The sequence below is a fragment of the Hippichthys cyanospilos genome, chromosome 11, assembly GCF_059441005.1.
Source record: "Hippichthys cyanospilos isolate Australia breed blue-spotted pipefish chromosome 11, RoL_Hcya_1.0, whole genome shotgun sequence".
Classification (NCBI taxonomy): domain Eukaryota; kingdom Metazoa; phylum Chordata; class Actinopteri; order Syngnathiformes; family Syngnathidae; genus Hippichthys; species Hippichthys cyanospilos.
In genome coordinates this window covers 23,457,774-23,478,562 of record NC_142379.1, presented here as the reverse complement: position 1 = coordinate 23,478,562, position 20,789 = coordinate 23,457,774, and the positions used below count along the sequence as shown (strand labels likewise).

The following is a 20,789-nucleotide window of genomic DNA, read 5'->3' as shown; positions in this document are numbered from 1 at the left end:
AGATGGTTTGAAGCTGTCATAGCTGAGTTATTAAGATTTTTGTCACTCTTGGCGAAAGAAAATATTAAACATAATTTGAAGCTCCGCCCCCATCTTTTATGTCAAGAGATCTTCACGATATTTGGACTATGTGTGCCCCTCAGTTGGATAATGATTAATGCCAAAGTTTAAGGTAATGGGGTGAAGATTTTAAGAGAAAAAGGCACTAGTTTGAGACCAGCTAATGTCTAAGAATGGGACAAAACTGCACATTAAAAAAATTCATAACAATTTTTTTTGTACATCCTAGCACATCACTTTTATTGACTTTTTTGTAGGACTTACAGTTCTTCATTAGCCTACAAAGTTTCATAGCTGTAGGTCAAACCAAACAGGATTGACTGTAATCTTTCGACTAATGACTTTTTGTGCAGCCACTAGGTGGCGCTAGCTTTAAACTGGAATATATTTTTGTCGCTATGTTCAGGAGAATATTTTTATCCAATGTGTGAAATTGTGAGAAGATCAGATCATCTGGGTCAAATTACCGCAACTTTTACTGGACAGATAAAGCTTCGGAATGAAAATGGTCATAGAGGCCACGCCCATTATCGAAACTTCGTAAAATTTGGTGGAGGTCAGCAAGGCTATCTAGAGGCTTGTCAGACTTAATTTCAGCGATATTAGATCAAAGGGCTCAGCTAAACACATAAAAACGTTTAAAAAATGCTATATTTTTGGCTGCCACTAGGTGGCGCTCGCACTATAGCAAAAAATACGTTGATAGGTGTATTCCGCATTGGAAATCCATCAAATATGTAATGTTTAGAAAAGATAAGACCATCTGGGTTCAAATACAGCAACTTTGTTCGTTTTCGCGAGAAATCAGACTGACATTTTTGTTTGCCACTAGGTGGCATTATAAGCAATTTAAGATTTTTTTAAACACATGTGTTAAGGGCTTGAGTCTTCATGTGTCTGTGAAGTTTCAGATTTTTTCAAGCTTGGAAAGCTGAGTTATAAAGGTTTGTTTCACATGTGGCAAAGTAATCATCAAAGGCTTAATATGAAGCCCCGCCCCCAACATATTTGATTGCGGATCGTCACGAAAATTTGAACAATTGTGCCACACAGTCAGATAAAACATCACAGCAAATTTGAAGTCGATCGGGTCAAGCGTTTGGGAGAAAAAAGGATCAGTTCGGGACCTGCAAATGAGCAAAAACGGGCCAAAGGTGCACATTCAAAAATTCATAACTCTCTTTCTGTACATCTGAGCATATGGCTCGCGCTGACTTTTTTGTAGGACTTGAGGTCCTACATAAGGCTACAAATTTTTGTAGCTCTAGGTCAAATGGGCCGGGAGTAAGAGGCTATTTTCCACTCATAAGGCCATTTTGGGGCCAATTACAGCCACTTTTTTCGTTTTGGCGGGTCATCTGACTTTGAAGTGGCGTGCAGACCACGCCCATTATGGAAAAGTCATAAAATTTTAAAATCTTAATATTCCATGTGTTAATGATATTCTGACCAATTTTCACTTGTCTTACTCAAACAGACTGAGCACAATACATGAAAGTGTAAAAAATGACATTTTAATCAACCACTAGGCGGCGCTAGTAGGTATTGAAAAAAACTTTGTTTAAAGGTGTTAAAGACATAAGTTTCCATGTGTCTATGAAGTTTTAGATTTTTTTAAGCTAGTACATCAAAGTTATTAAGGTTTATGTCTCTCTTGGCGAAGGAAAAATTGAACACATAATTTGAAGCCACGCCCCTATCATATATGTCAGCGGATCTGCACCAAATTTTGCCCAGTTGTGCCCCTATGTCTTATTATATACCACAGCAAATTTGAAGGCGATTGAGTAAAGCGTTTAGGAGAAACAAGGAGCAGTTTGGGACCTGCAAACGTGCAAAAATGGGCCAAAAATGCACATTCAAAAATTCATAACTCTTTTTCTGTACATCTGAGCACATGGCTCGCGCTGACTTTTTTGTAGGTCTCTAGGCCCTTCATATGCCTAAAAATTTTCGTAGCTCTAGGTCAAACGGGCCGGGACCAGGTGCACTTTTTCAACCTTAGGTGGCGCTGCAGAGCAATTTTTTTTGCATTCTTTTGAGAAACACAAAAATATCCAATTTTTCACCGGGCCCGACAAATGTGCAAATTTTGGTGACTTTTCGTGCATGTTTAGGCCCTCAAAAATGGAAAAGCGCTGCACAGTAAATAATAATAATAATAATAATAATCTGGAGAAAAACAAGAGGGCTCTCGCAGCGGTAGCTGCTCGGGCCCTAATAATAATAACTAGAGCTGCAAGCAGCTATAAAGGGCCCTCGCAGACCTGTGCACGTTGGGGTATGAACAGGTCGGGGTATGAACAAGGACTATGAATGATGAAAAATTAGTTGTAGATCCCTTCAGTGCAGGACTATTACCAAATATGTAAAATTTAGACAAGGTGGGACAATGTGGGTTGAGTTACTGCAGCTTTTATTGTTCCAATTTTGTGACTTTCAAAGCCATATAGGCCACACCCACTGTCGAAACATCGTACTTATTTGTGGAGGGCATAAGGCATGGCCACTGGCTTTTCAGAAAACATTTAAGGGATATCACTTCAAGGGGCTCAGCAGAGTACATAAAAACGTTAAGGATTTGCTATATTTTTTGCAGCCACTAGGTGGCGCTCGTACTATGATAAAAAATAGGCTTGTAGGTGTGTTTCACATTGGACTCCCATCCCATATACGAAGTTTTAAAATTATAAGATCGTCTAGGTCCAATTACAGCAACTTTTACCATTTTCGCGAGACATCGGATTTTGAGTGTGCATAGAGGCCACGCCCTTTAATGAAAAGTCATAAAAGTTGAGAAACTTAATGTTCCAATGTGTCATAGCTTTTCTGACCATTTTTGAGTTCATTTAATCAAACAGGCATTTCACAGTACATAAAAGTAGAAAAAATGAGATTTTTGTCCGCCACTGGGTGGCGCTGTAAATGATTTGAAACTTTATCACATAGCTGTATTATTGTATGACTTTTAAAGTCCCAGGAAAGTTTCAGATGGTTTGAAGCTGCCATAGCTCAATTATTAAGATGTTTGTCACTCTTGGCGAAGGAAGTATTAAACATAATTTGAAGCTCCGCCCCCATCTTTTATGTCAGGAGATCTTCACGATATTTGGACTATGTGTGCCCCTCAGTTGGATAATGATTCATGCCAAAGTTGAAGGTAATGGGGTGAATCGTTTAAGAGAAAAAGGCACTAGTTTGAGACAAGCTAATGTCTAAGAATGGGACAAAACTGCACATTAAAAAAATTCATAACAAATTTTCTGTACATCCTAGCACATGACTTATATTGACTTTTTTGTAGGTCTTGCAGTCCTTCATTTGCCTACAAAGTTTAATAGCTGTAGGTCAAACCAAACAGGATTGACTCCAATCTTTCGACTAATCACATTTTTTGCAGCCACTAGGTGGCGCTAGCTTTAAACTGGAACATATTTTTGTCGATATGTTCAGGAGAATATTTTCATCCAATGTGTGACATTGTGAGAAGATCAGATCATCTGGGTCAAATTACAGCAACTTTTACTGGACAGATAAAGCTTCAGAATGAAAATGGTCGTAGAGACCACGCACATTATCGAAACTTCGTAAAATTTGGTGGAGGTCAGCAGGGCTGTCTAGAGGCTTTTCAGACTTAATGTCAGCGATAATACTTCAAAGGGCTCAGCTAAACACATTAAAACGTTTAAAAAATGCTATATATTTGGCTGCCACTAGGTGGGCAATAAATACGTTGATAGGTGTATTCCGCATTGGAAATCCATCAAATATATGAAGTTTAGAAAAGATAAGACCATCTGGGACCAAACACAGCAACTTTGTTTGTTTCGGCGAGACATCAGACTGACATTTTTGTTTGCCACAAGATGGCCTTATAAGCAATTGAAGATTTTTTTTAACACTTGTGTTAAGGGCTTGAGTCTCCATGTGTCTGTGAAATTTCAGATTTTTCTAAGCTTGTAAAGCTGAGTTATCAAGGTTTGTTTCACATGTGGCAAAGTAATCATCAAAGGCATGCTATAAAGCCCCGCCCCCAACATATTTGATGGCGGATCATCACAAAAATTTGAACAATTGTGCCTCACAGTCAGATAAAACATCACAGCAAATTTGAAGTCAATTAAGTAAAGCGTTTGGGAGAAAAAAGGAGCAGTTCGGGACCTGCAAATGAGCAAAAACGGGCCAAAAGTGCACATTCAAAAATTCATAACTCTCTTTCTGTACATCTGAGCATATGGCTCGCGCTGACTTTTTTGTAGGGCTCGAGGTCCTACATAAGGCTACAAATTATTGGAGCTCTAGGTCAAACGGGCCGGGAGTGAGAGGCTATTTTCCACTCATAAGGCCATTTTGGGGCCAATTACAGCCACTTTTTTCGTTTTGGCAAGTCATCTGACTTTGAGGTGGCGTGCAGACTACGCCCATTATCGAAAAGTCATAAAATTTTAAAACCTTAATATTCCATGTCTTAATGATATTCTGACCAATTTTCATTTGTTTTACTCAAACAGACTGAGCACAATACATGAAAGTGTAAAATATGACATTTTAATCAACCACTAGGCGGCGCTAGTAGATGCTTAAAAAAACTTTTTTCAAAGGTGTTAAAGACATAAGTTTCCATGTACCTATGAAGTTTTAGATTTTTTTAAGCTAGTACATCAAAGTTATTAAGGTTTTTGTCCCTCTTGGCGAAGGAAAAATTGAACACATAATTTGAAGCCACGCCATCATATATGCCAGCGGATCTGCACCAAATTTTGCCCACTTGTGCCCCTACGTGTGAATATGGACCACAGCAAATTTGAAGGTGATTGAGTAAAGCGTTTAGGAGAAACAAGGAGCAGTTTGGGACCTGCAAACGTGCAAAAATGGGCCAAAAATGCACATTCAAAAATTCATAACTGTTTTTCTGTACATCTGAGCACATGGCTCACGCTGACTTTTTTGTAGGTCTCTAGGTCCTACATATGCCTAAAAATTTTCGTAGCTCTAGGTCAAACGGGCCGGGACCAGGTGCACTTTTTCGACCTTAGGTGGCGCTGCAGAGCCATTTTTTTTTAATTATTTTGGGAAACACAAAAATATCAAATTTTTCACCGGGCTCGACAAATGTGCAAATTTTGGTGACTTTTCGTGCATGTTTAGGCCCTCAAAAATGGAAAAGCGCTGCACAGTAAATAATAATAATAATAACTAGAGCTGCAAGCAGCTATAAAGGGCCCTCGCAGACCTGTGCACGTTGGGGTATGAACAGGTCGGGGTATGAACAAGGACTATGAATGATGAAAAATTTGTTGTAGATCACTTCAGTGCAGGACTATTACCAATTATGTAAAATTTAGACAAGGTGGGACAATGTGTGTGGAGTTACTGCAGCTTTTATTGTTCCAATTTTGTGACTTTAAATGCCATATATGCCACACCCACTGTCGAAACATTGTACTGATTTGTGGAGGGCATAAGGCATGGCCACTGGCTTTTCAGAAAACATTTAAGGGATATCACTTCAAGGGGCTCAGCAGAGGACATAAAAACATTAAGGATTTGCTATATTTTTTGCTGCCACTAGGTGGCGCTCGTACTGTGATAAAAAATAGGCTTGTAGGTGTGTTTCACATTGGACTCCCATCCCATATATGAAGTTTTGCAAACATCAGATCATCTAGGTCCAATTACAGCAACTTTGACCGTTTTCGCGAGACATTTGATTTTGAGTTGGCATAGAGGCCACGCCCTTTAATGAAAAGTCATAAAAGTTGAGAACCTTAATGTTCCAATGTGTCATAGCTTTTCTGACCATTTTTTAGTTCATTTAGTCAAACAGGCATTTCACAGTACGTGAAAGTATAAAAAATGAGATTTTTGTCCGCCACTGGATGGCGCTCTAAATGATTTGAAAGTTTATCACAGAGCTGTATTATTGCATTACTTTTAAAGGCCCAGGAGAGTTTCAGATGGTTTGAAGCTGTCATAGCTGAGTTATTAAGATTTTTGTCACTCTTGGCAAAGGAAGTATTAAACATAATTTGAAGCTCCGCCCCCATCTTTTCTGTCAAGAGATCTTCACGATATTTGGACTATGTGTGCCCCTCAGTTGGATAATGATTCATGCCAAAGTTGAACGTAATGGGGTGAATTGTTCAAGAGAAAAAGGCACTAGTTTGAGACCAGCTAATGTCTAAGAATGGGACAAAACTGCACATTAAAAAAATTCATAACAATTTATCTGTACATCCTAGCACATTTTTTCTATTGACTTTTTTGTAGGTCTTACAGTCCTTCATTTGCCTACAAAGTTTCATAGCTGTAGGTCAAACCAAACAGGATTGTTTGTAATCTTTCGACTAATGACATTTTTTGCAGCCACTAGGTGGCGCTAGCTTTAAACTGGAATATATCTTTGTCGATATGTTCAGGAGAATACTTTCATCCAATGTGTGAAATTGTGAGAAGATCAGATCATCTGGGTCAAATTACAGCAACTTTTACTGGACAGATAAAGATTCGGAATGAAAATGGTCGTAGAGACCACGCCCATTATCGAAACTTTGTAAAATTTGGTGGAGGTTAGCGGGGCTGTCTAGAGGCTTTTCAGACTTAATTTCAGCGATATTACATGAAAGGGCTCAGCTAAACACATAAAAACGTTTAAAAAATGCTAAATTTTTGGCTGCATATATATAAGACCACACATGGAAGGAAAAATTGAACGCAATTCAGAAAGTGCAGCAGTGGTTGAAGAATTAATATCACGGCTCTTAAAGCCTTGGTTGTGGACAACAAGACCACATTGAGCTAGGACTTCAAATGTTATAAGATAATGATCAGACATAACGTTAGTATGCGGCAGAATTGTGACGTTTGAGGCAGTTAGGCCATGGGTTAGCACTAAGTCTAAGATATTACCACTCCGCTGTGTTGCTTCTTTTATTATTTGTGTAAAACCAAATGCATCGATTATTGCTTGAAAAGCTACAGTAAGTGGCTCCAATGGGGAGTTCATATGAATATTGAAGTCACCCATAATTAATATATTATCTGTGTGAGTTATTAAGTCAGCCATAAGTTCAGGGAATTCATCAAAGAATCCAGAGTATGGACCGGGAGGACGGGAAATAACTACCACATAGAATGGTGGTGAGGAGCTCGATCGCATAACGAGAGCCTCAAATGTCTTGAAAGTGTGACTCGTGCTCGTGCTAAGCCTAAAATCAGATTCTGAAATTAGGGCGACACCCCCCCCTTTTTTACAAGGACGTGCAACATGTGAGCCCACAAAGTTTGCGGTTGAGGCCTCATTTAATGGTAAGAATTCATTTGGTTTTAGTCAGGTTTCGCAGAGACCAAGCACGTTAAGATTTTGATCTGTAGTAAGATCATTTACAAGAAGGGCTTTTGAAGGGAGTGACCTAATATTTATGAAGCCGAATTTAAACTGGGAATTTTTTCCTGGACTATTCTGAGTCCTCGTGTTGGTAGTACTAATACCAACAAGATTTTTATGGCTGGGGCTTGCTCTGTATTTTGAGTAATTAAAACCTCGTCGCAATGTTAGTAAAGTAGGAATTCGATTGTTGACGGCTACAGCGCGCATATTGATATTAACATTCCGCCTAGGCACTTTGTCACTAGTCTTACTGATTAAAGAGGCAGGGCTATTTTCTTTAATCAACACCACCTCAGCAGAAATCTTATCATTAGGGCATTCAGCATTAGGTATTAAAACAGTGTGTGGATTGCAGTGACCTAGACTAAATATGCTATGTGTGTTGTAGCAGTCCAGCCTAGTGCCGGTTAACTCTAGCCTTAACGACTCCACACCCGTTCTAGCAGGCTCGCTACTCACCTGCGACCCGACATGCTCTAATGTGGGAAGTCATGGAAGGCTCAAACAGTAATCTATGTTTCTAGAAAGAGTGATGGCTCCTTCCCAGTTAGGGTGAAGGCCATCCATCCTCAGCAGGTCGGGCCGGCCCCAGAAAGAGGGCCAATTATCTACAAACTGGAAACTCTGCTCTCTACAGAAACTAGCCATCCACCGGTTAAGCGAGCATAATCTGCTAAACCTCTCATCATTGCCTCTCGCAGACAGAGGGCCAGAGACAATAACTCAATGCCAACTCATCTTTCTAGCAGGATTACAAGTCCTAGCTATGTTCTTCTTTGTAATCTCAGACTGCCTCATTTTAGTATCATTGGAGCCGACGTGTATCACTATGTCCGAGTAGCTAGTGTTGTTTGCACTAGACTGGTGTCTAGCCCTCTTGCGTGTCAGCTCCCTAAGGTTATCTTCAATGTCGGGTGCTCTGGCCCCAGGGATACACATTATGGTGGCTGGCATTTTAAGCTTGATGTTATGGGTGATGGAGTCCCCTATAACTAATGTGCGGGAGCCAGTAGACTGAGATGAAGTTTGCCTAGCGAGGGGGCTAAAACGATTATGCGTCCGAACAGGCTCACCGCGGCTAGCAGGCTTCTTAGGGCTAATGCTAGCCGGACTAGAGGGTAGGCTACGACCCGCACTAGCCGACGCTAGTGGCATTGCGGAAGGGCTACAGCCCACATTGTCACTATCAGATGTGTCCGTCTGATCTACGATTATCAGACTACTCTGCTCTAGCTGACGGACACGGCCCTCTAGGAGAGAAAGCCTCTCCATGAGAATAACGCACGTGTCACAAGTGACAGATGAGGTGGAGGTGCACGGAGCCATGCTTACCTTAGTATAGCCGAGCGAAATACGCTAGCAGAGCTGCACGAGGACGAACGGAGCTAGGAGCTGTTCAGAGAAACGGCAAATGACTAGCTATCGAAGAATGGAAGCAGTCCTCAAAAATGAAGGAAAAAGAAGAAGAAAAAAAAACAAACATCGAACACAGGTCCGACGGGTGGTGGTAAAAATAGAAAAATAGAAAAAGAAAAATATCGTTCGTCTCTCCAGCTAAGGCTAAAACAGCGACAGCAGCAAAACACTCCCCCGGAACCGGAACCAATGAGGTTCTTTCTTTACATGTGTCTTTGTGCACATTATATGATTCTTGTTCTTGTTGAGGGTTATAATCTTTCTTTGAGCGATCGGCAAGTAAGCATGTGGATGTCTCTTAGCACAGGTGTTGCAAGACATTTGCTTTGTGCAGTTCTTAGATAAATGGCCAGGTTTCAAGCAACCAAAACATAGTCTTTCGCTCTTGATGTGTTTAACTCGACTTGATGTCTTTCACTGGTTGTTTTATGAATTTGCGACACTTGAATATGCTATGTCCTTTTTTTACAAAATGAACATGTGTGTTCTTTTCACTTGTATTTGTTGTGAACGCCTTGGCACCGGCAGAGTGTTTCTTGTGTCCTTCTTTCTGGTTTTTGGCCTTTCCCTTCTCAGGTCCGCTTTGATGTATTGCTTGGTGTGATGTAATTGGATTACATGCGATGATTGATTCCATTGACTGAAAGGTAATAAAAGACTTAAAGCTTGGACATTTGTCATGCTCAAGTTGATATTGAGTAGCAATACAATTATTTTTACAATTCCATCTGGTACTTAACCAGTCTGGCAGCTTAGCACTGAGCTTTTGATTGAGTACATTTAGGCTATCATTGCTTGTCATGGTAAAGTCACAACTTCGCAAGGAGTCAAAGAATTTCCTCAAGTCACCACTCCCCTTTGAGGTGATTTTAGGCCAGGAATGTAGTTCATGGAGCAGATCCATCCAGATTCTCAAAAAATCCCTCACAAACTAATCTGCCTCCTACTGCACGCATAAACAATAGCTTGCACTAAAAATGTTTTGCACTACATAACATTCTGCACTACATTATTAGCACCATTGTCTCTGTTTTTTGTTTATTACTATTTGTTGCTCTATTTATTGCTCAATTATGGAACTTAGTCTGCTTCTGAGGGATGTGAACAGAATATGAATTTCATTGTATGGTACAACTATACATATGACAATAAATCTCTTGAATGAATCTTTTGCATCCCATGCTGCTCGATAAGCATCATCAGAGTTGAGTGAGTTCAGGAAGTTCTCTTTAATATTGTTATCATGGGTGTGAAGCATATTGCTTGAATCCTGATGAATCACAGATTTTTTTTGGCCACTTTAGTTAAGGACTTCCAATACTCATAACTTCGATCAAAGCAACGTAGCAGGTCTTCTGTTTTTACACTGTAAAGACTTTTTCAAAAGAAACCCAATTGAATGTAAATGAATTGTAACAATTCAACAGACAACAACAATGCTTCTTAATGCTTATGGAAAACGATAATGCACTACACAGAGCTCCTTGTTGTAATCTGCTCCTTAATATTCCCTTTCAGAACACAAACTTCAGTGTCTTGATTTACGAGCGTTATCGAGCAAGCGGTGATGTGTCCAAGCTTTTCTGAATTCCACGTTAATCCTTCGTTGAGCAAGTGCAAGCAGAATGGTGTCACAGATGATCACTTTTTCATTTTACGCTATTGAGTTTGACTGTCAACTCCTTCTCAGTTGATCAACCACGCCACCCGATTTGCATATACAGTATAGCTGACGTTTGATAATTTGTCACCGTCCACCTATGAACATAAATACACATAACATAAACAGAAAATATGAAATAAAATACAATATTTACATTACTATACAATCGACAACAATAACGCTATTAACTGAAAAATTGCAAACTTATAACAGCAAAACACACCTCGATTGCTCACACCTGCTGTCCAGTACTTAAGTAAATTTGGCAAGATATTGGCACTTTCAAATCCTGAGGGGGATGAAATCCAAAAAGTCACAAAAAGGACCTCCCCCTTCAAAAAAATAGATAGGCTGATGAAAAATGAGCTGCTTTATCCATGTATCAGCCGACACTTGCCTCTTTTTCTTCACGACATCACATTCACAGTGCAATTAAAACAAGAAGTGCTTAACCAAAACGTCTCCAGGGCAACAAATAAATTACACCGTAGTAACGCACAAACAATGTCACAGTTACAAAAACAGACCTGAATAAGAAATTTACATTAATTATCATTTTCCAAAAATAAACTTGACAAATAATGACATTCTAACAAATTAATTGGCGAATAATATTTTGGCAGTTAAAGTTCGTTTGTTGTCTGATCTATTCTTGTTAGAAATCATTCGAAAAGTTAAGAGGCCCCCTCCCATGTGCCGGCCCTCTGTAGCTCCCGACCAGGCTCCTCTGGAGTGCATCCAACTGATGAAGCAGTGCTGGAGTGAGCTTCCCGATAGGAGACCCGATTTCAATGAGATTTTTGACAGGGTTTGTTCAGTATTTAAGAATTAGTGTTATCATTCTCTTTGTCTTTATGGTTTTCTATGTCATCCTTTCCCTTTTTCTTGTAGTTCAAGATCATCAACAAAGGTAAAAAGACCAACATTATTGACTCCATGTTAAGGATGTTGGAACAGTACAGCTCCAATCTGGAGGACCTCATTCGAGAGCGAACGGAGGAGCTGGAGGTGGAGAAGCACAGGACAGAGAAACTGCTCTCAGAGATGCTGCCACCGTTAGTTGACAGGCCACCAAATACAAATGGAGTTTTTTGTTTGTTTGTTTTATCTAATTACCTTATTCTCCCTTTTTACATCAGCTCTGTGGCAGAGGCACTGAAAACCGGTACCACAGTGGAGCCGGAGTATTTCGACCAGGTGACCATCTATTTCAGCGATATAGTGGGCTTTACCACGATCTCATCGCTCAGTGACCCCATTGAGGTGGTTGACCTTCTTAATGACCTTTACACTCTGTTTGATGCTGTGCTCAGCAACCATGATGTCTACAAGGTGAGACATAGCCACACACTTAGATTTTAGTACGCTGTATGTGTAATGTACATATTTCGCCGTAAACCTGATCTCTTTAAGCAAACACAGCAGTTTCTGTTTGTGATGAATTATTTGGGATTAGTATGGGATATTTGTCACTGCAAAATCCGACATTTTGTCAAGACGTATACATCAGGACCTCTCAGTCAGTTTTCCTAGTAAAGGATCATGACACTGTAAAAACCCATAAGTACGCGATGCCCAACCTTTTTATCACCACGGACCGGTCAACGTTTTAGATTTATATTGCGGACCAGGGGTGTGCTGCTGCTGGCTGCTCTAAAAACCACATCATCCTTCTCACTATGTACTGTATGTAATATCAACAGCGGCCAGAAGTGGCGCCAAAAAAAACAAAGATCAAGTACAAACGTATGAACTGTTAAACTAAATAATTTCCAAAATATTATTTCGGGTGCATACCATGCGGCCCGGTACCAGTTGATCCACGGACCGGTATCGGGCCGCAGACCAGTGGTTGGGGACCACTGCCATAAGTGACACGTGTGTCAATGCGTTATCCAGGTGGAGACTATCGGTGATGCTTACATGGTGGCATCAGGCCTGCCAAAGAGAAATGGCAACAAGCATGCAGCTGAAATCGCCAACATGTCTCTGAACATCCTCAGCTCAGTGGGAACATTCCGAATGCGTCACATGCCCGATGTTCCTGTCAGGATAAGGATCGGGATTCACTCAGGTTGTTTGTTCATGTAGATCAGGGGTGTCTAAACTTGTTGCTATGCAGCTAGATTTGTGTATGTGTGTGTATGTGTTTGGGGGGGGGGGGCAATTTGGCGGCCAATTTCTATAATGGTATTGCTTTTTTTTGTTTTTTTTACATGGATACCATTAATTTAACCCTTGTATTTTTTCTGTTACACTGTTTGGACTTGGCAATATGTTTGTGTTTCATCAAAGATAACGGTATAAGAAAAGAAAAAACAATACAGAGCTGAAATTTCTTTCGAAAGAGGCCAAAAGGGCAAGTGCCAAGATCTTGTCTCTAACTGGTTCAGATTGACGCTCAGAAATTGATACCCGGATTGTGGTTTAAATCCATTCTTTGTCCCATTGACGACCATTATAAATAGCCCTTTTCCATATACAGTGATCCCCTGCTATTTTGCGCTTCAATTTTTGCGACCTTGGTCTTTTGTGAATTTTTTAGTGAAGTAAAAGAAAAAAGAAAGCTATACTGCATTGCGGCGACACAGCTTTTGGGTCCTTTTGCCTTTTGTAATCAATCAATCAAACAATCAATCAAATTTTATTTTTATAGCTGTCAGAGAAATCTCAGAAAAGAAGACTAGGACAAGCCTAACTGCTTAAACAGCAAAAAGAGTAACTCAGACCAGCCAAGATTGACTTTTCTATGCCGGGCATAGGGAAAAAAGCTTGGGCAAATGAACTCGTGGGTCTTCCAACGCTAGTTTCACTGCCCAGCCGTCCCCCCCCTGGCTTTTATTGAGCAAAAGCATAGCAGATTACAAGACACAACAAGAGAGCCAGCCGGGCGCCACCAGCAGCTGGGCCAAGGTCCCGGCTCACACTTTCGTTCGTCAACAGCTCTATCTAAGGACAGGGTCAAGATGAACTAGGATTGCATAAATGGGTAACAATGAAATAAGCACATAATGATAACAACCTAATATATGATTCCCTTCACAATAGCCCTAAATCACCGAAGTCTCAAAGGGCTTCACAGATGAAAAGAGGTCATGTGGAGACTTCTTTCAAAAAAAGAAGTCATACAGAGACATCTTTTCGGTGTGGTACACTACAGCATCCCCTGTCAAAGCTCCCAAAAGGGGAGGGAAAAACTCAAAAACCCCAATTAGGGGAAAATCAGAAACCACCAGAAGGGACCACAAGTGGGAGGAGCCCAATTCCAGGCCCACAGGTTGAAGTGGATGCTGCATGTACCAAATACAGACAAATAGATACACATTTCAGACAAGTACAGATAAAACAATATGGATTTCAGGAAATATATTGTGCTATGTAATGCAATGATGACTTAACAGTCGGCAAAGCCATTGAGCAAGAACCATCCCACATTCCAACCAAGTGGACCGCAGATGGCCAATCTCCTAACCCGCGATGGTCGATCAGTGCAGGCCAAATGGAGGCGGTCAAAAGATGAACCGCAATAGAGCGAGGAATCACTGTACACATATTTACTTAAGTCTTAAATGATTAAACCTTATACACTGTACAGTAAGTGAACAGTTCTCCCTTTCCTTTGAAGTCTCGCGCAGCTGTGGTCATATTTTAGTGGCCTGGATGTTGAATTAATGTCCGATCTGTACATGATCAAACAAGATAACACTAGAGAGTTTACATTTGAATTACCGTTTTATTATAAAAGGAATCTAGAGAAGAGATCTCCAACGGTCTGGTGTACGTATGTCATCTTTGCTCCTCTGTTTCTATCTCCTGCTTGTTGACAACGATGTGTGCTGGTGTGCATTTTATTAATTACACGGCACGTTCCTGTGGATTTGCAATCTACTTGCACCCCAAATCACGCTTTTACACCCATAACATGCTGTGTTAGTCATTAAACGCACCCACAAGCTAAGGCACATACAGTAGGCACAAGCATGCACACAGATTGTCGAGGCAGAGACACAATGGAGCAGACGAAGTTTTTAAGTTTAGCGTGCAACTCTTGAAAGTGAGCCTCAATGAATGCAAAACTGACATCATTGAAAGAAAAATAAAATGTGTACTATGTTTTTCACAAGCCCTCAAGGTGTTAAATACATCGATACTTCATTTGTGAAGAATGACCCAGTAGTTCCTGTGGTATAAAGGTTCAAAGGAAGGCAGTCGCACAAACTTTTTGCCGGAATTTTCTAAATTAAGTGAGCTGTCGTTCCCAAACTCCTATGCCAGTTCCTTTAAAATTTTAGATTTAATTTTGCACTGTCACCATAAATAAGCATACCAAGTTTAATCAAAATGAAAATAAGCTCGGTTAAAATTTAGAGTTTCAATTCTTAAGTCTTGACTGACTTAACTGACAAAATTGTCTGGAGTATCGAGTAATGACGGGAAACTACCAACAGCACTCAGTCAAAGACCACCTGACTCTACAATCCAATTCATTAGAATATTTAAACCATACACACAGTGGACCCCTGTGTAACAGCGTCCCTGGTTTACGTATTTTTCATTTTGCGATGTGGAATACTGAGCTTTTTTTTATACCCTCTTTACGGTATTTCCCCAGCTTTGCAGCAAAAACAACTATCATGACCCTAGGGGCTTGGCTGTATTTGTGTTGTTTTGTCCCCATTTGTAGGCATTTTGAGGTTATTATACTTATTTTCAGTTGCCGTCACACTTGCCTCCCTGCAACGCAATTATATTTCAACACAATATAAAAAACCCGTTCAAAAAATTTGCTTTTTACTGCTTAATTCAAAGTCGAAGGGTTTAGCCATGGGTCCCAAGATTGCAAATGATGTTAGAGAAGTAAGAAGATGATTTATATGGAAACGAAGCTGGAGATAATCAAGAAATTTGAAGCTAGCCTAGCCGAGGCTACCCTTACTTGGGAATATGGGCATAACAAGCGCCACTCAAAGGTAAATGAATCTTTTCTATATTTTTTATTTATGAGGTTTTCTGATTGTATATATGTATATTATATATACATAGCACTTACTATACGATTTTGGTACCAATTTGTAATATGTATGTACAATTTTGATGTTTTTACCTTGGGTTCTAAAAGCATTAGCTATTAACAGACAGGTTTGGATTGCCTGCCATATGGTGCCCAACCGAGAGAACGGATTAATCTCGCAACATGGGGGCCCACTGTGTATAATATATATATATATATATATATATATATATATATATATATATATATATATATATATATATATATATACAGTATAGGTATTTCAGTAAAATATATCAGATAGCAGATACATGCTGTGATATTTGAAAAGTGAAATGAAGTATAAATATTTAAATAAAAGTAGGAAGGTACATAAATGTGGGCTCCCAACAAAAATTACATCAATATTTAGTTGAGCCTCCTTTTGCAGCAGTAACAGCCTCCAAACGGTTCCTATGGCTTCAAATGAGAGTCTGGACTCTGGATTCAGGCTGAAGGTTTTTTTCTTCTTTACAAAATATCTCCAGTTCAGTCAGGTTTGATGATTTCCAGCATGGACTCCCCGCTTTACGTGTATGCTGGGTGTATAATTTGGTTGCTCTATGAATAACACAAAATCTGCCAAAATTCAAATTGTGCAGATGTCTGAGGGTTCAAATTCACTATTGGATTTTCAAGCCTCCTTCTCCTTAATGAGCATCATATGTACCGATCCTAGGGCCCTGCGTCGCTGGAGTGGTAGGCCTGACAATGCCTCGCTACTGCCTGTTTGGAGACACGGTTAACACTGCCTCAAGAATGGAATCTACTGGTTTACGTGAGTTTCCAGTAGGGATCCAGTTCAGTCCCTTTTCATTACACTCTCATTTGTCTTCTATCAGCTTACAGAATCCATGTAAACTTGAGCACTGTGAGCATCCTCCACTCTCTTGAGGAAGGATATAAGATACAAGTCAGGGGCAAGACAGAGCTGAAGGTAACATTTAGTAGTTTCATTGCGATCTGTCAAAATCAATGCTTGAAAACAAGATAATTGACAAAATGTTGAATTTTCAAAAATACAGCTATGTAGTTTAAATAAAACACTGTCATCAATTATAGGGGAAAGGCATTGAAGAGACGTACTGGCTCGAAGGAAAGTCTGACTTTGCAAAGCCTTTGCCAAAACCGCCAGAGATTAAACCGGGGTAAGTTCCTTCCACCATTGATTGCTCTTGTAGCCCCACCACCACACCAAAATGTATACAGTACTTTCAATGCACTTGTGCAAACCTGCGCAAACTGCACCTGTGCTACCTCAGTGAAGACAACCATGGCCTGAGCCCTGAGGACATAGCCACGTACAAGAGAAAGAAAGCAGAGAAAAAGCCGTGAGCTGCAGGTAGATCCCTTGCATGCCAGTTTGTGTTGTGTCCTATGGAAATTGGCATCATGCTATGATGTGAATGCTGATGATTTCCAAGTTTGCTTTGTGATTTTTTTCTCCATCTTTTTATCTTATCAACTTATGCACCCTGCTCATTAATAGATTGTTGAAATCTTTGTTTGTGTTGTCATCTACCTTCATGAATTTAAATTGTGCCTCCTCTATTTGCCAAAACTGCTCTCCCAAAGCCACCCTAGTTAGTTTTAAAGTACAGCACCATTTTAGGAACGGCTATGACGTCAAGTTGTTGACAGAGCCATTCCTTGCCCCACCAAGTGATGCGCAAGATCGTTGTTATCATTGTTAAAATGAAGAATTCTGACCAAAGTAAAAAAAGAAACGGTCCAATATGGATATTTAGTTGAGCCAGAAAGGGCCTCTGATTGTATATCAGAGAAAATAAGGCATTGCGTTATATTGCATTGCATTAGAGAGAGTAGGGTGAAGATGGAGGGTGCTGCTTTGATCAGAGTCCAAAGACTAATATTGAGTGCTTTGGTTCCCATCAAGAAAAATTTGCAGTACAGTGAACTCTCGTTTATTGCAGTAGATACGTTTCGGAACCAGTCACGATAGCTGAAAATCCACAAGTAAAAAAAAAATATATATATATTTTAAATGTGAAAAGTCTTCATGCTATACATATTATTTAAGACAAATACTGTGGTCCCCCGTGTTACAGCGTGACATGTGGAATACTGAGTTTTTTCATCCCCTTTTGGTATTTTCCCGGTTTTGCGACAAAAACACTGTCATGACCCTATTATATAGTATTTGTGTTGTTTCGTCTCCATCTGCAGGTGTTTTTAGGTAATTAAACTTATTTTCAGTTGCTGTCACACTTGCCTCCCTGCAACGCATCACTATATTTCTGGTCTACTATTGGTCAGCGTCTCCTCACGGAGATGGTGGTCTGCTATTAGTCGGCCTCAATCGTTTCAAAATGGCGGAACGGTAAAGCTTTGATTACAAAACCGTATTTATAGTGCATTTTACTGCATAATTCAAAAATGAAAGCGTTAGCCATGGGTCCCAAGATTGCTAGTGAAGTTAAAGAGAGAAGTAAGAAGATGATTTACATGGAAACAATGCTGGAGATAACCCTTATTAGGGAATATGGGCATAACAAGGGGCACTCAAAGGTAAATAAATCCTTTCTATATTTTTTTATTTATGATGTTTTCTGATTGTATACACGTATATTTTATATACGTAGCATTTACTATCCTATTTTGGTACCAATATGTATGTACAATTTTGATGTTTTTACCTGGGGTTCTAAACACATTAGCTATTTAACATAGGTTTGGATTGCCCGTCATACGGTGAATTCGCCTTATGAACCCAACCACGGAACGGATTAATCTCGTAACACGGGGGCCCACTTACACTACAGCAATACTCATTTACATTGTATATACGTAGCACTTACTATTCTATTTTGGTACTAATTTTTAATATGTATGTACAATTTTGATGTTTTTACCTGGGGTTTTTAACGCATTAGCGATTTAACAAAGGTTTGGATTGCTCGTCCTACGGTGAATTTGCCTTACAAGCCCAACCGCGGAGTAGATTTATCTTGTAACACAGGGGCCACACTGTATTACTGCAGTACACATTTACTTTAATCTTAAATTATTAAACTTTAAACACTGTACAGTAGTGAACTTGTTGGGGAGAGAACGAGAGTTAGAGAGAGAGAGAGAGAGAGAGAGAGAGAGAGAGAGAGAGAGAGAGAGAGAGAGAGAGAGAGAGAGACTGTTTAGGCTGTGCTGGAGAACCTCATCCACAAAGCAGCTCAGATCAGAGCGGTTGGACTCATATGGCCCAACAACATGGCTTTTATTTTGCTTACAACTTCACAACTGAACGTGACAACTCCAAAAAAATAAACCGACCTGTATTTCTATTAATGATCATGCCTTCATCGCCCGCCAATACAATGTAAACAAGCCCCCCGCTCAATGTCGCAAGACCCCACTTAGCTTTCCTGTAACATGACCGCTCCAACCACAGCACACAAAGGACCTCCCCCTGATTACACACACACGGATGCAATCCACCCTCATGCACAACAACCCAGCGGCAACGAGGAACAACAGAACTGTTACCCTTTTTCTTTGAAGTCTTGCGCAGCTGCGGTCATATTAGCAGCGGCTCCGACATTGAATTAAAGTCTAATCTGTACATGATTAAAGATGATTGCAATGGAGAGTTTACACTTGAAATACCATTCTATTATAAAAGAAATCTAGGTAAGATATTTCCAACGGGCTGGCGAATGTCTGTTCCGTACTCTCTCTGCTCCGACTATGTGTGTGTGCGCCGTTTGCTGTGGGTGCGCTTCATGACTGACACGAACGTGCCTGTGGGGCAGGACTAGATTAAAACTCCACAGGCACGTGCCCTAAACCTCATGAAATGCTGTTGTTGTCAACACACAGGCAGAGGCAGACAATAAGGAGCAGACAGTCCACCAGACCGTTGGAAATCTCTTATCTAGATTTCTTTTATGGTAAAACGGTATTTCAAGTGTAAACTCTCCATTGTAATAATTTTTAATCGTGTACAGATTAGTCTTTAATTCAACGTCCAGGCCACTACTAATAGGACTGCAGCTACGCGAGACTTTAAAAGAAAGGGCGTCTTCTGCCGGCAGTTGGCAATCCAGATTGCAAAAGCAGCTTCCAAATGGACGATCGTTTTATTACGAGCCCTAACAACTCACTTCACTCCCAAATGGTGGACTACGGCCACGTAACTTCTCCCTTCGAAAAGTTTCGCCTTCTCAGCAATTGTTATCATCTTTTGATGGCGTTTAGGCTCAGTACAAGCCTTCACTAGAACAGCATGCTTAGGAGCTACTATTCAGATGTTACATGGTCCTTTAGTGCCACCTTGCAGTCATTTCCGTCATATGCCTGAGGGGCGCTGCTCCGGTCAATTGCTTCAGTCAGGAGATCGCTATAGTGCAGTTCAACACCTCGTTTGTGGTAAAGTCGGGATATTATATGTCCGTGAGTACATGTTGACATACTTATATAACGTTTAGAAGTGACAGAATGGTGATAGAGTGCGAATGTTCAGTGTTAAGTAGTATGTATGGAGTTTGTATCTATTTAAGAGCCATCAGTGAATCAGGACATGTTCATTGTGCACTTGTGTTCGCAAAGTCTAGAATAGCACCCACTAAGGTAACTACAGTGCTGATATTAGACAGACTGACCATGCATCTTTAGGAATGAAAGTTAAAGACCTAATCGCTTCCAATTGATATAGTGGACCAAGCTTTCTCTGGCAAAACAAGATTCCCAGTCAAGAGTGTAAGGTGGGAGATCTCAGTCACACATCACACATTGGCAAAGACCTATCCTCTAGTTGAGTGCTTCCTGAAGTTCTCCAGTTTGTCCAGACTCGTCAAAGTTATCACCAGGCTCATCAGATTTGCAAAGGAAGTCAAGATCAAGCAAAAAAATAAACAATGAGGCCACAGGTCTGATAGAAAGACAAAAAGCTGAACTTGCAATAATAAAAATTGTTCAAAGATCTGTCTTCGCCAGAGAAATCAGAGCGCTTCTTTCCCAAAAAGAGTTATCAAATGATATGACAAAGAAGCACTACAGCCTTGACCCCTTTGTGGATACTAAGGGCATCGTGTCAGTGGGCTGTAGGTTGAAACGACCTTCATTAAATCCGCATGTTAAGCATCCAGCCATTCTACCGATGCGTTTCTCAATTCACTTCGAGCTTTTATTGCCATTTGGGGATATGTGCGTTAATTTCAGTCAGACCAAGGCACCAACTTTGTAGGAGCAAAAAA

The 20,789-nt window shown here is 40.2% G+C and overlaps 1 protein-coding gene across 4 annotated transcripts in view; it reads left to right on the top strand.

Annotated features, from left to right (window-relative positions):
- Positions 1-20,789, top strand: part of gucy2f (guanylate cyclase 2F, retinal) — a 50,028-nt gene that overhangs the window by 20,875 nt on the left and 8,364 nt on the right. Inside the window, exons 12-19 of one of the 4 annotated variants that reach the window (XR_015867132.1) lie at positions 11,189-11,337; positions 11,421-11,584; positions 11,669-11,861; positions 12,429-12,603; positions 16,259-16,357; positions 16,429-16,516; positions 16,642-16,727; positions 16,842-16,921. Coding sequence is in view for 2 of the 4 variants with exons in the window: in XM_088426902.1 (XP_088283028.1) it covers positions 11,189-11,337; positions 11,421-11,584; positions 11,669-11,861; positions 12,429-12,603; positions 16,259-16,357; positions 16,422-16,516; positions 16,642-16,727 (961 nt within the window). In the remaining 2 variants the exon portion in view is untranslated. Of the gene's footprint in view, positions 1-11,188; positions 11,338-11,420; positions 11,585-11,668; positions 11,862-12,428; positions 12,604-16,258; positions 16,517-16,641; positions 16,728-16,841; positions 16,922-20,789 lie in introns of all 4 variants that reach the window. The other 3 variants (XR_015867131.1, XM_088426904.1, XM_088426902.1) reach the window with 3 other exon arrangements.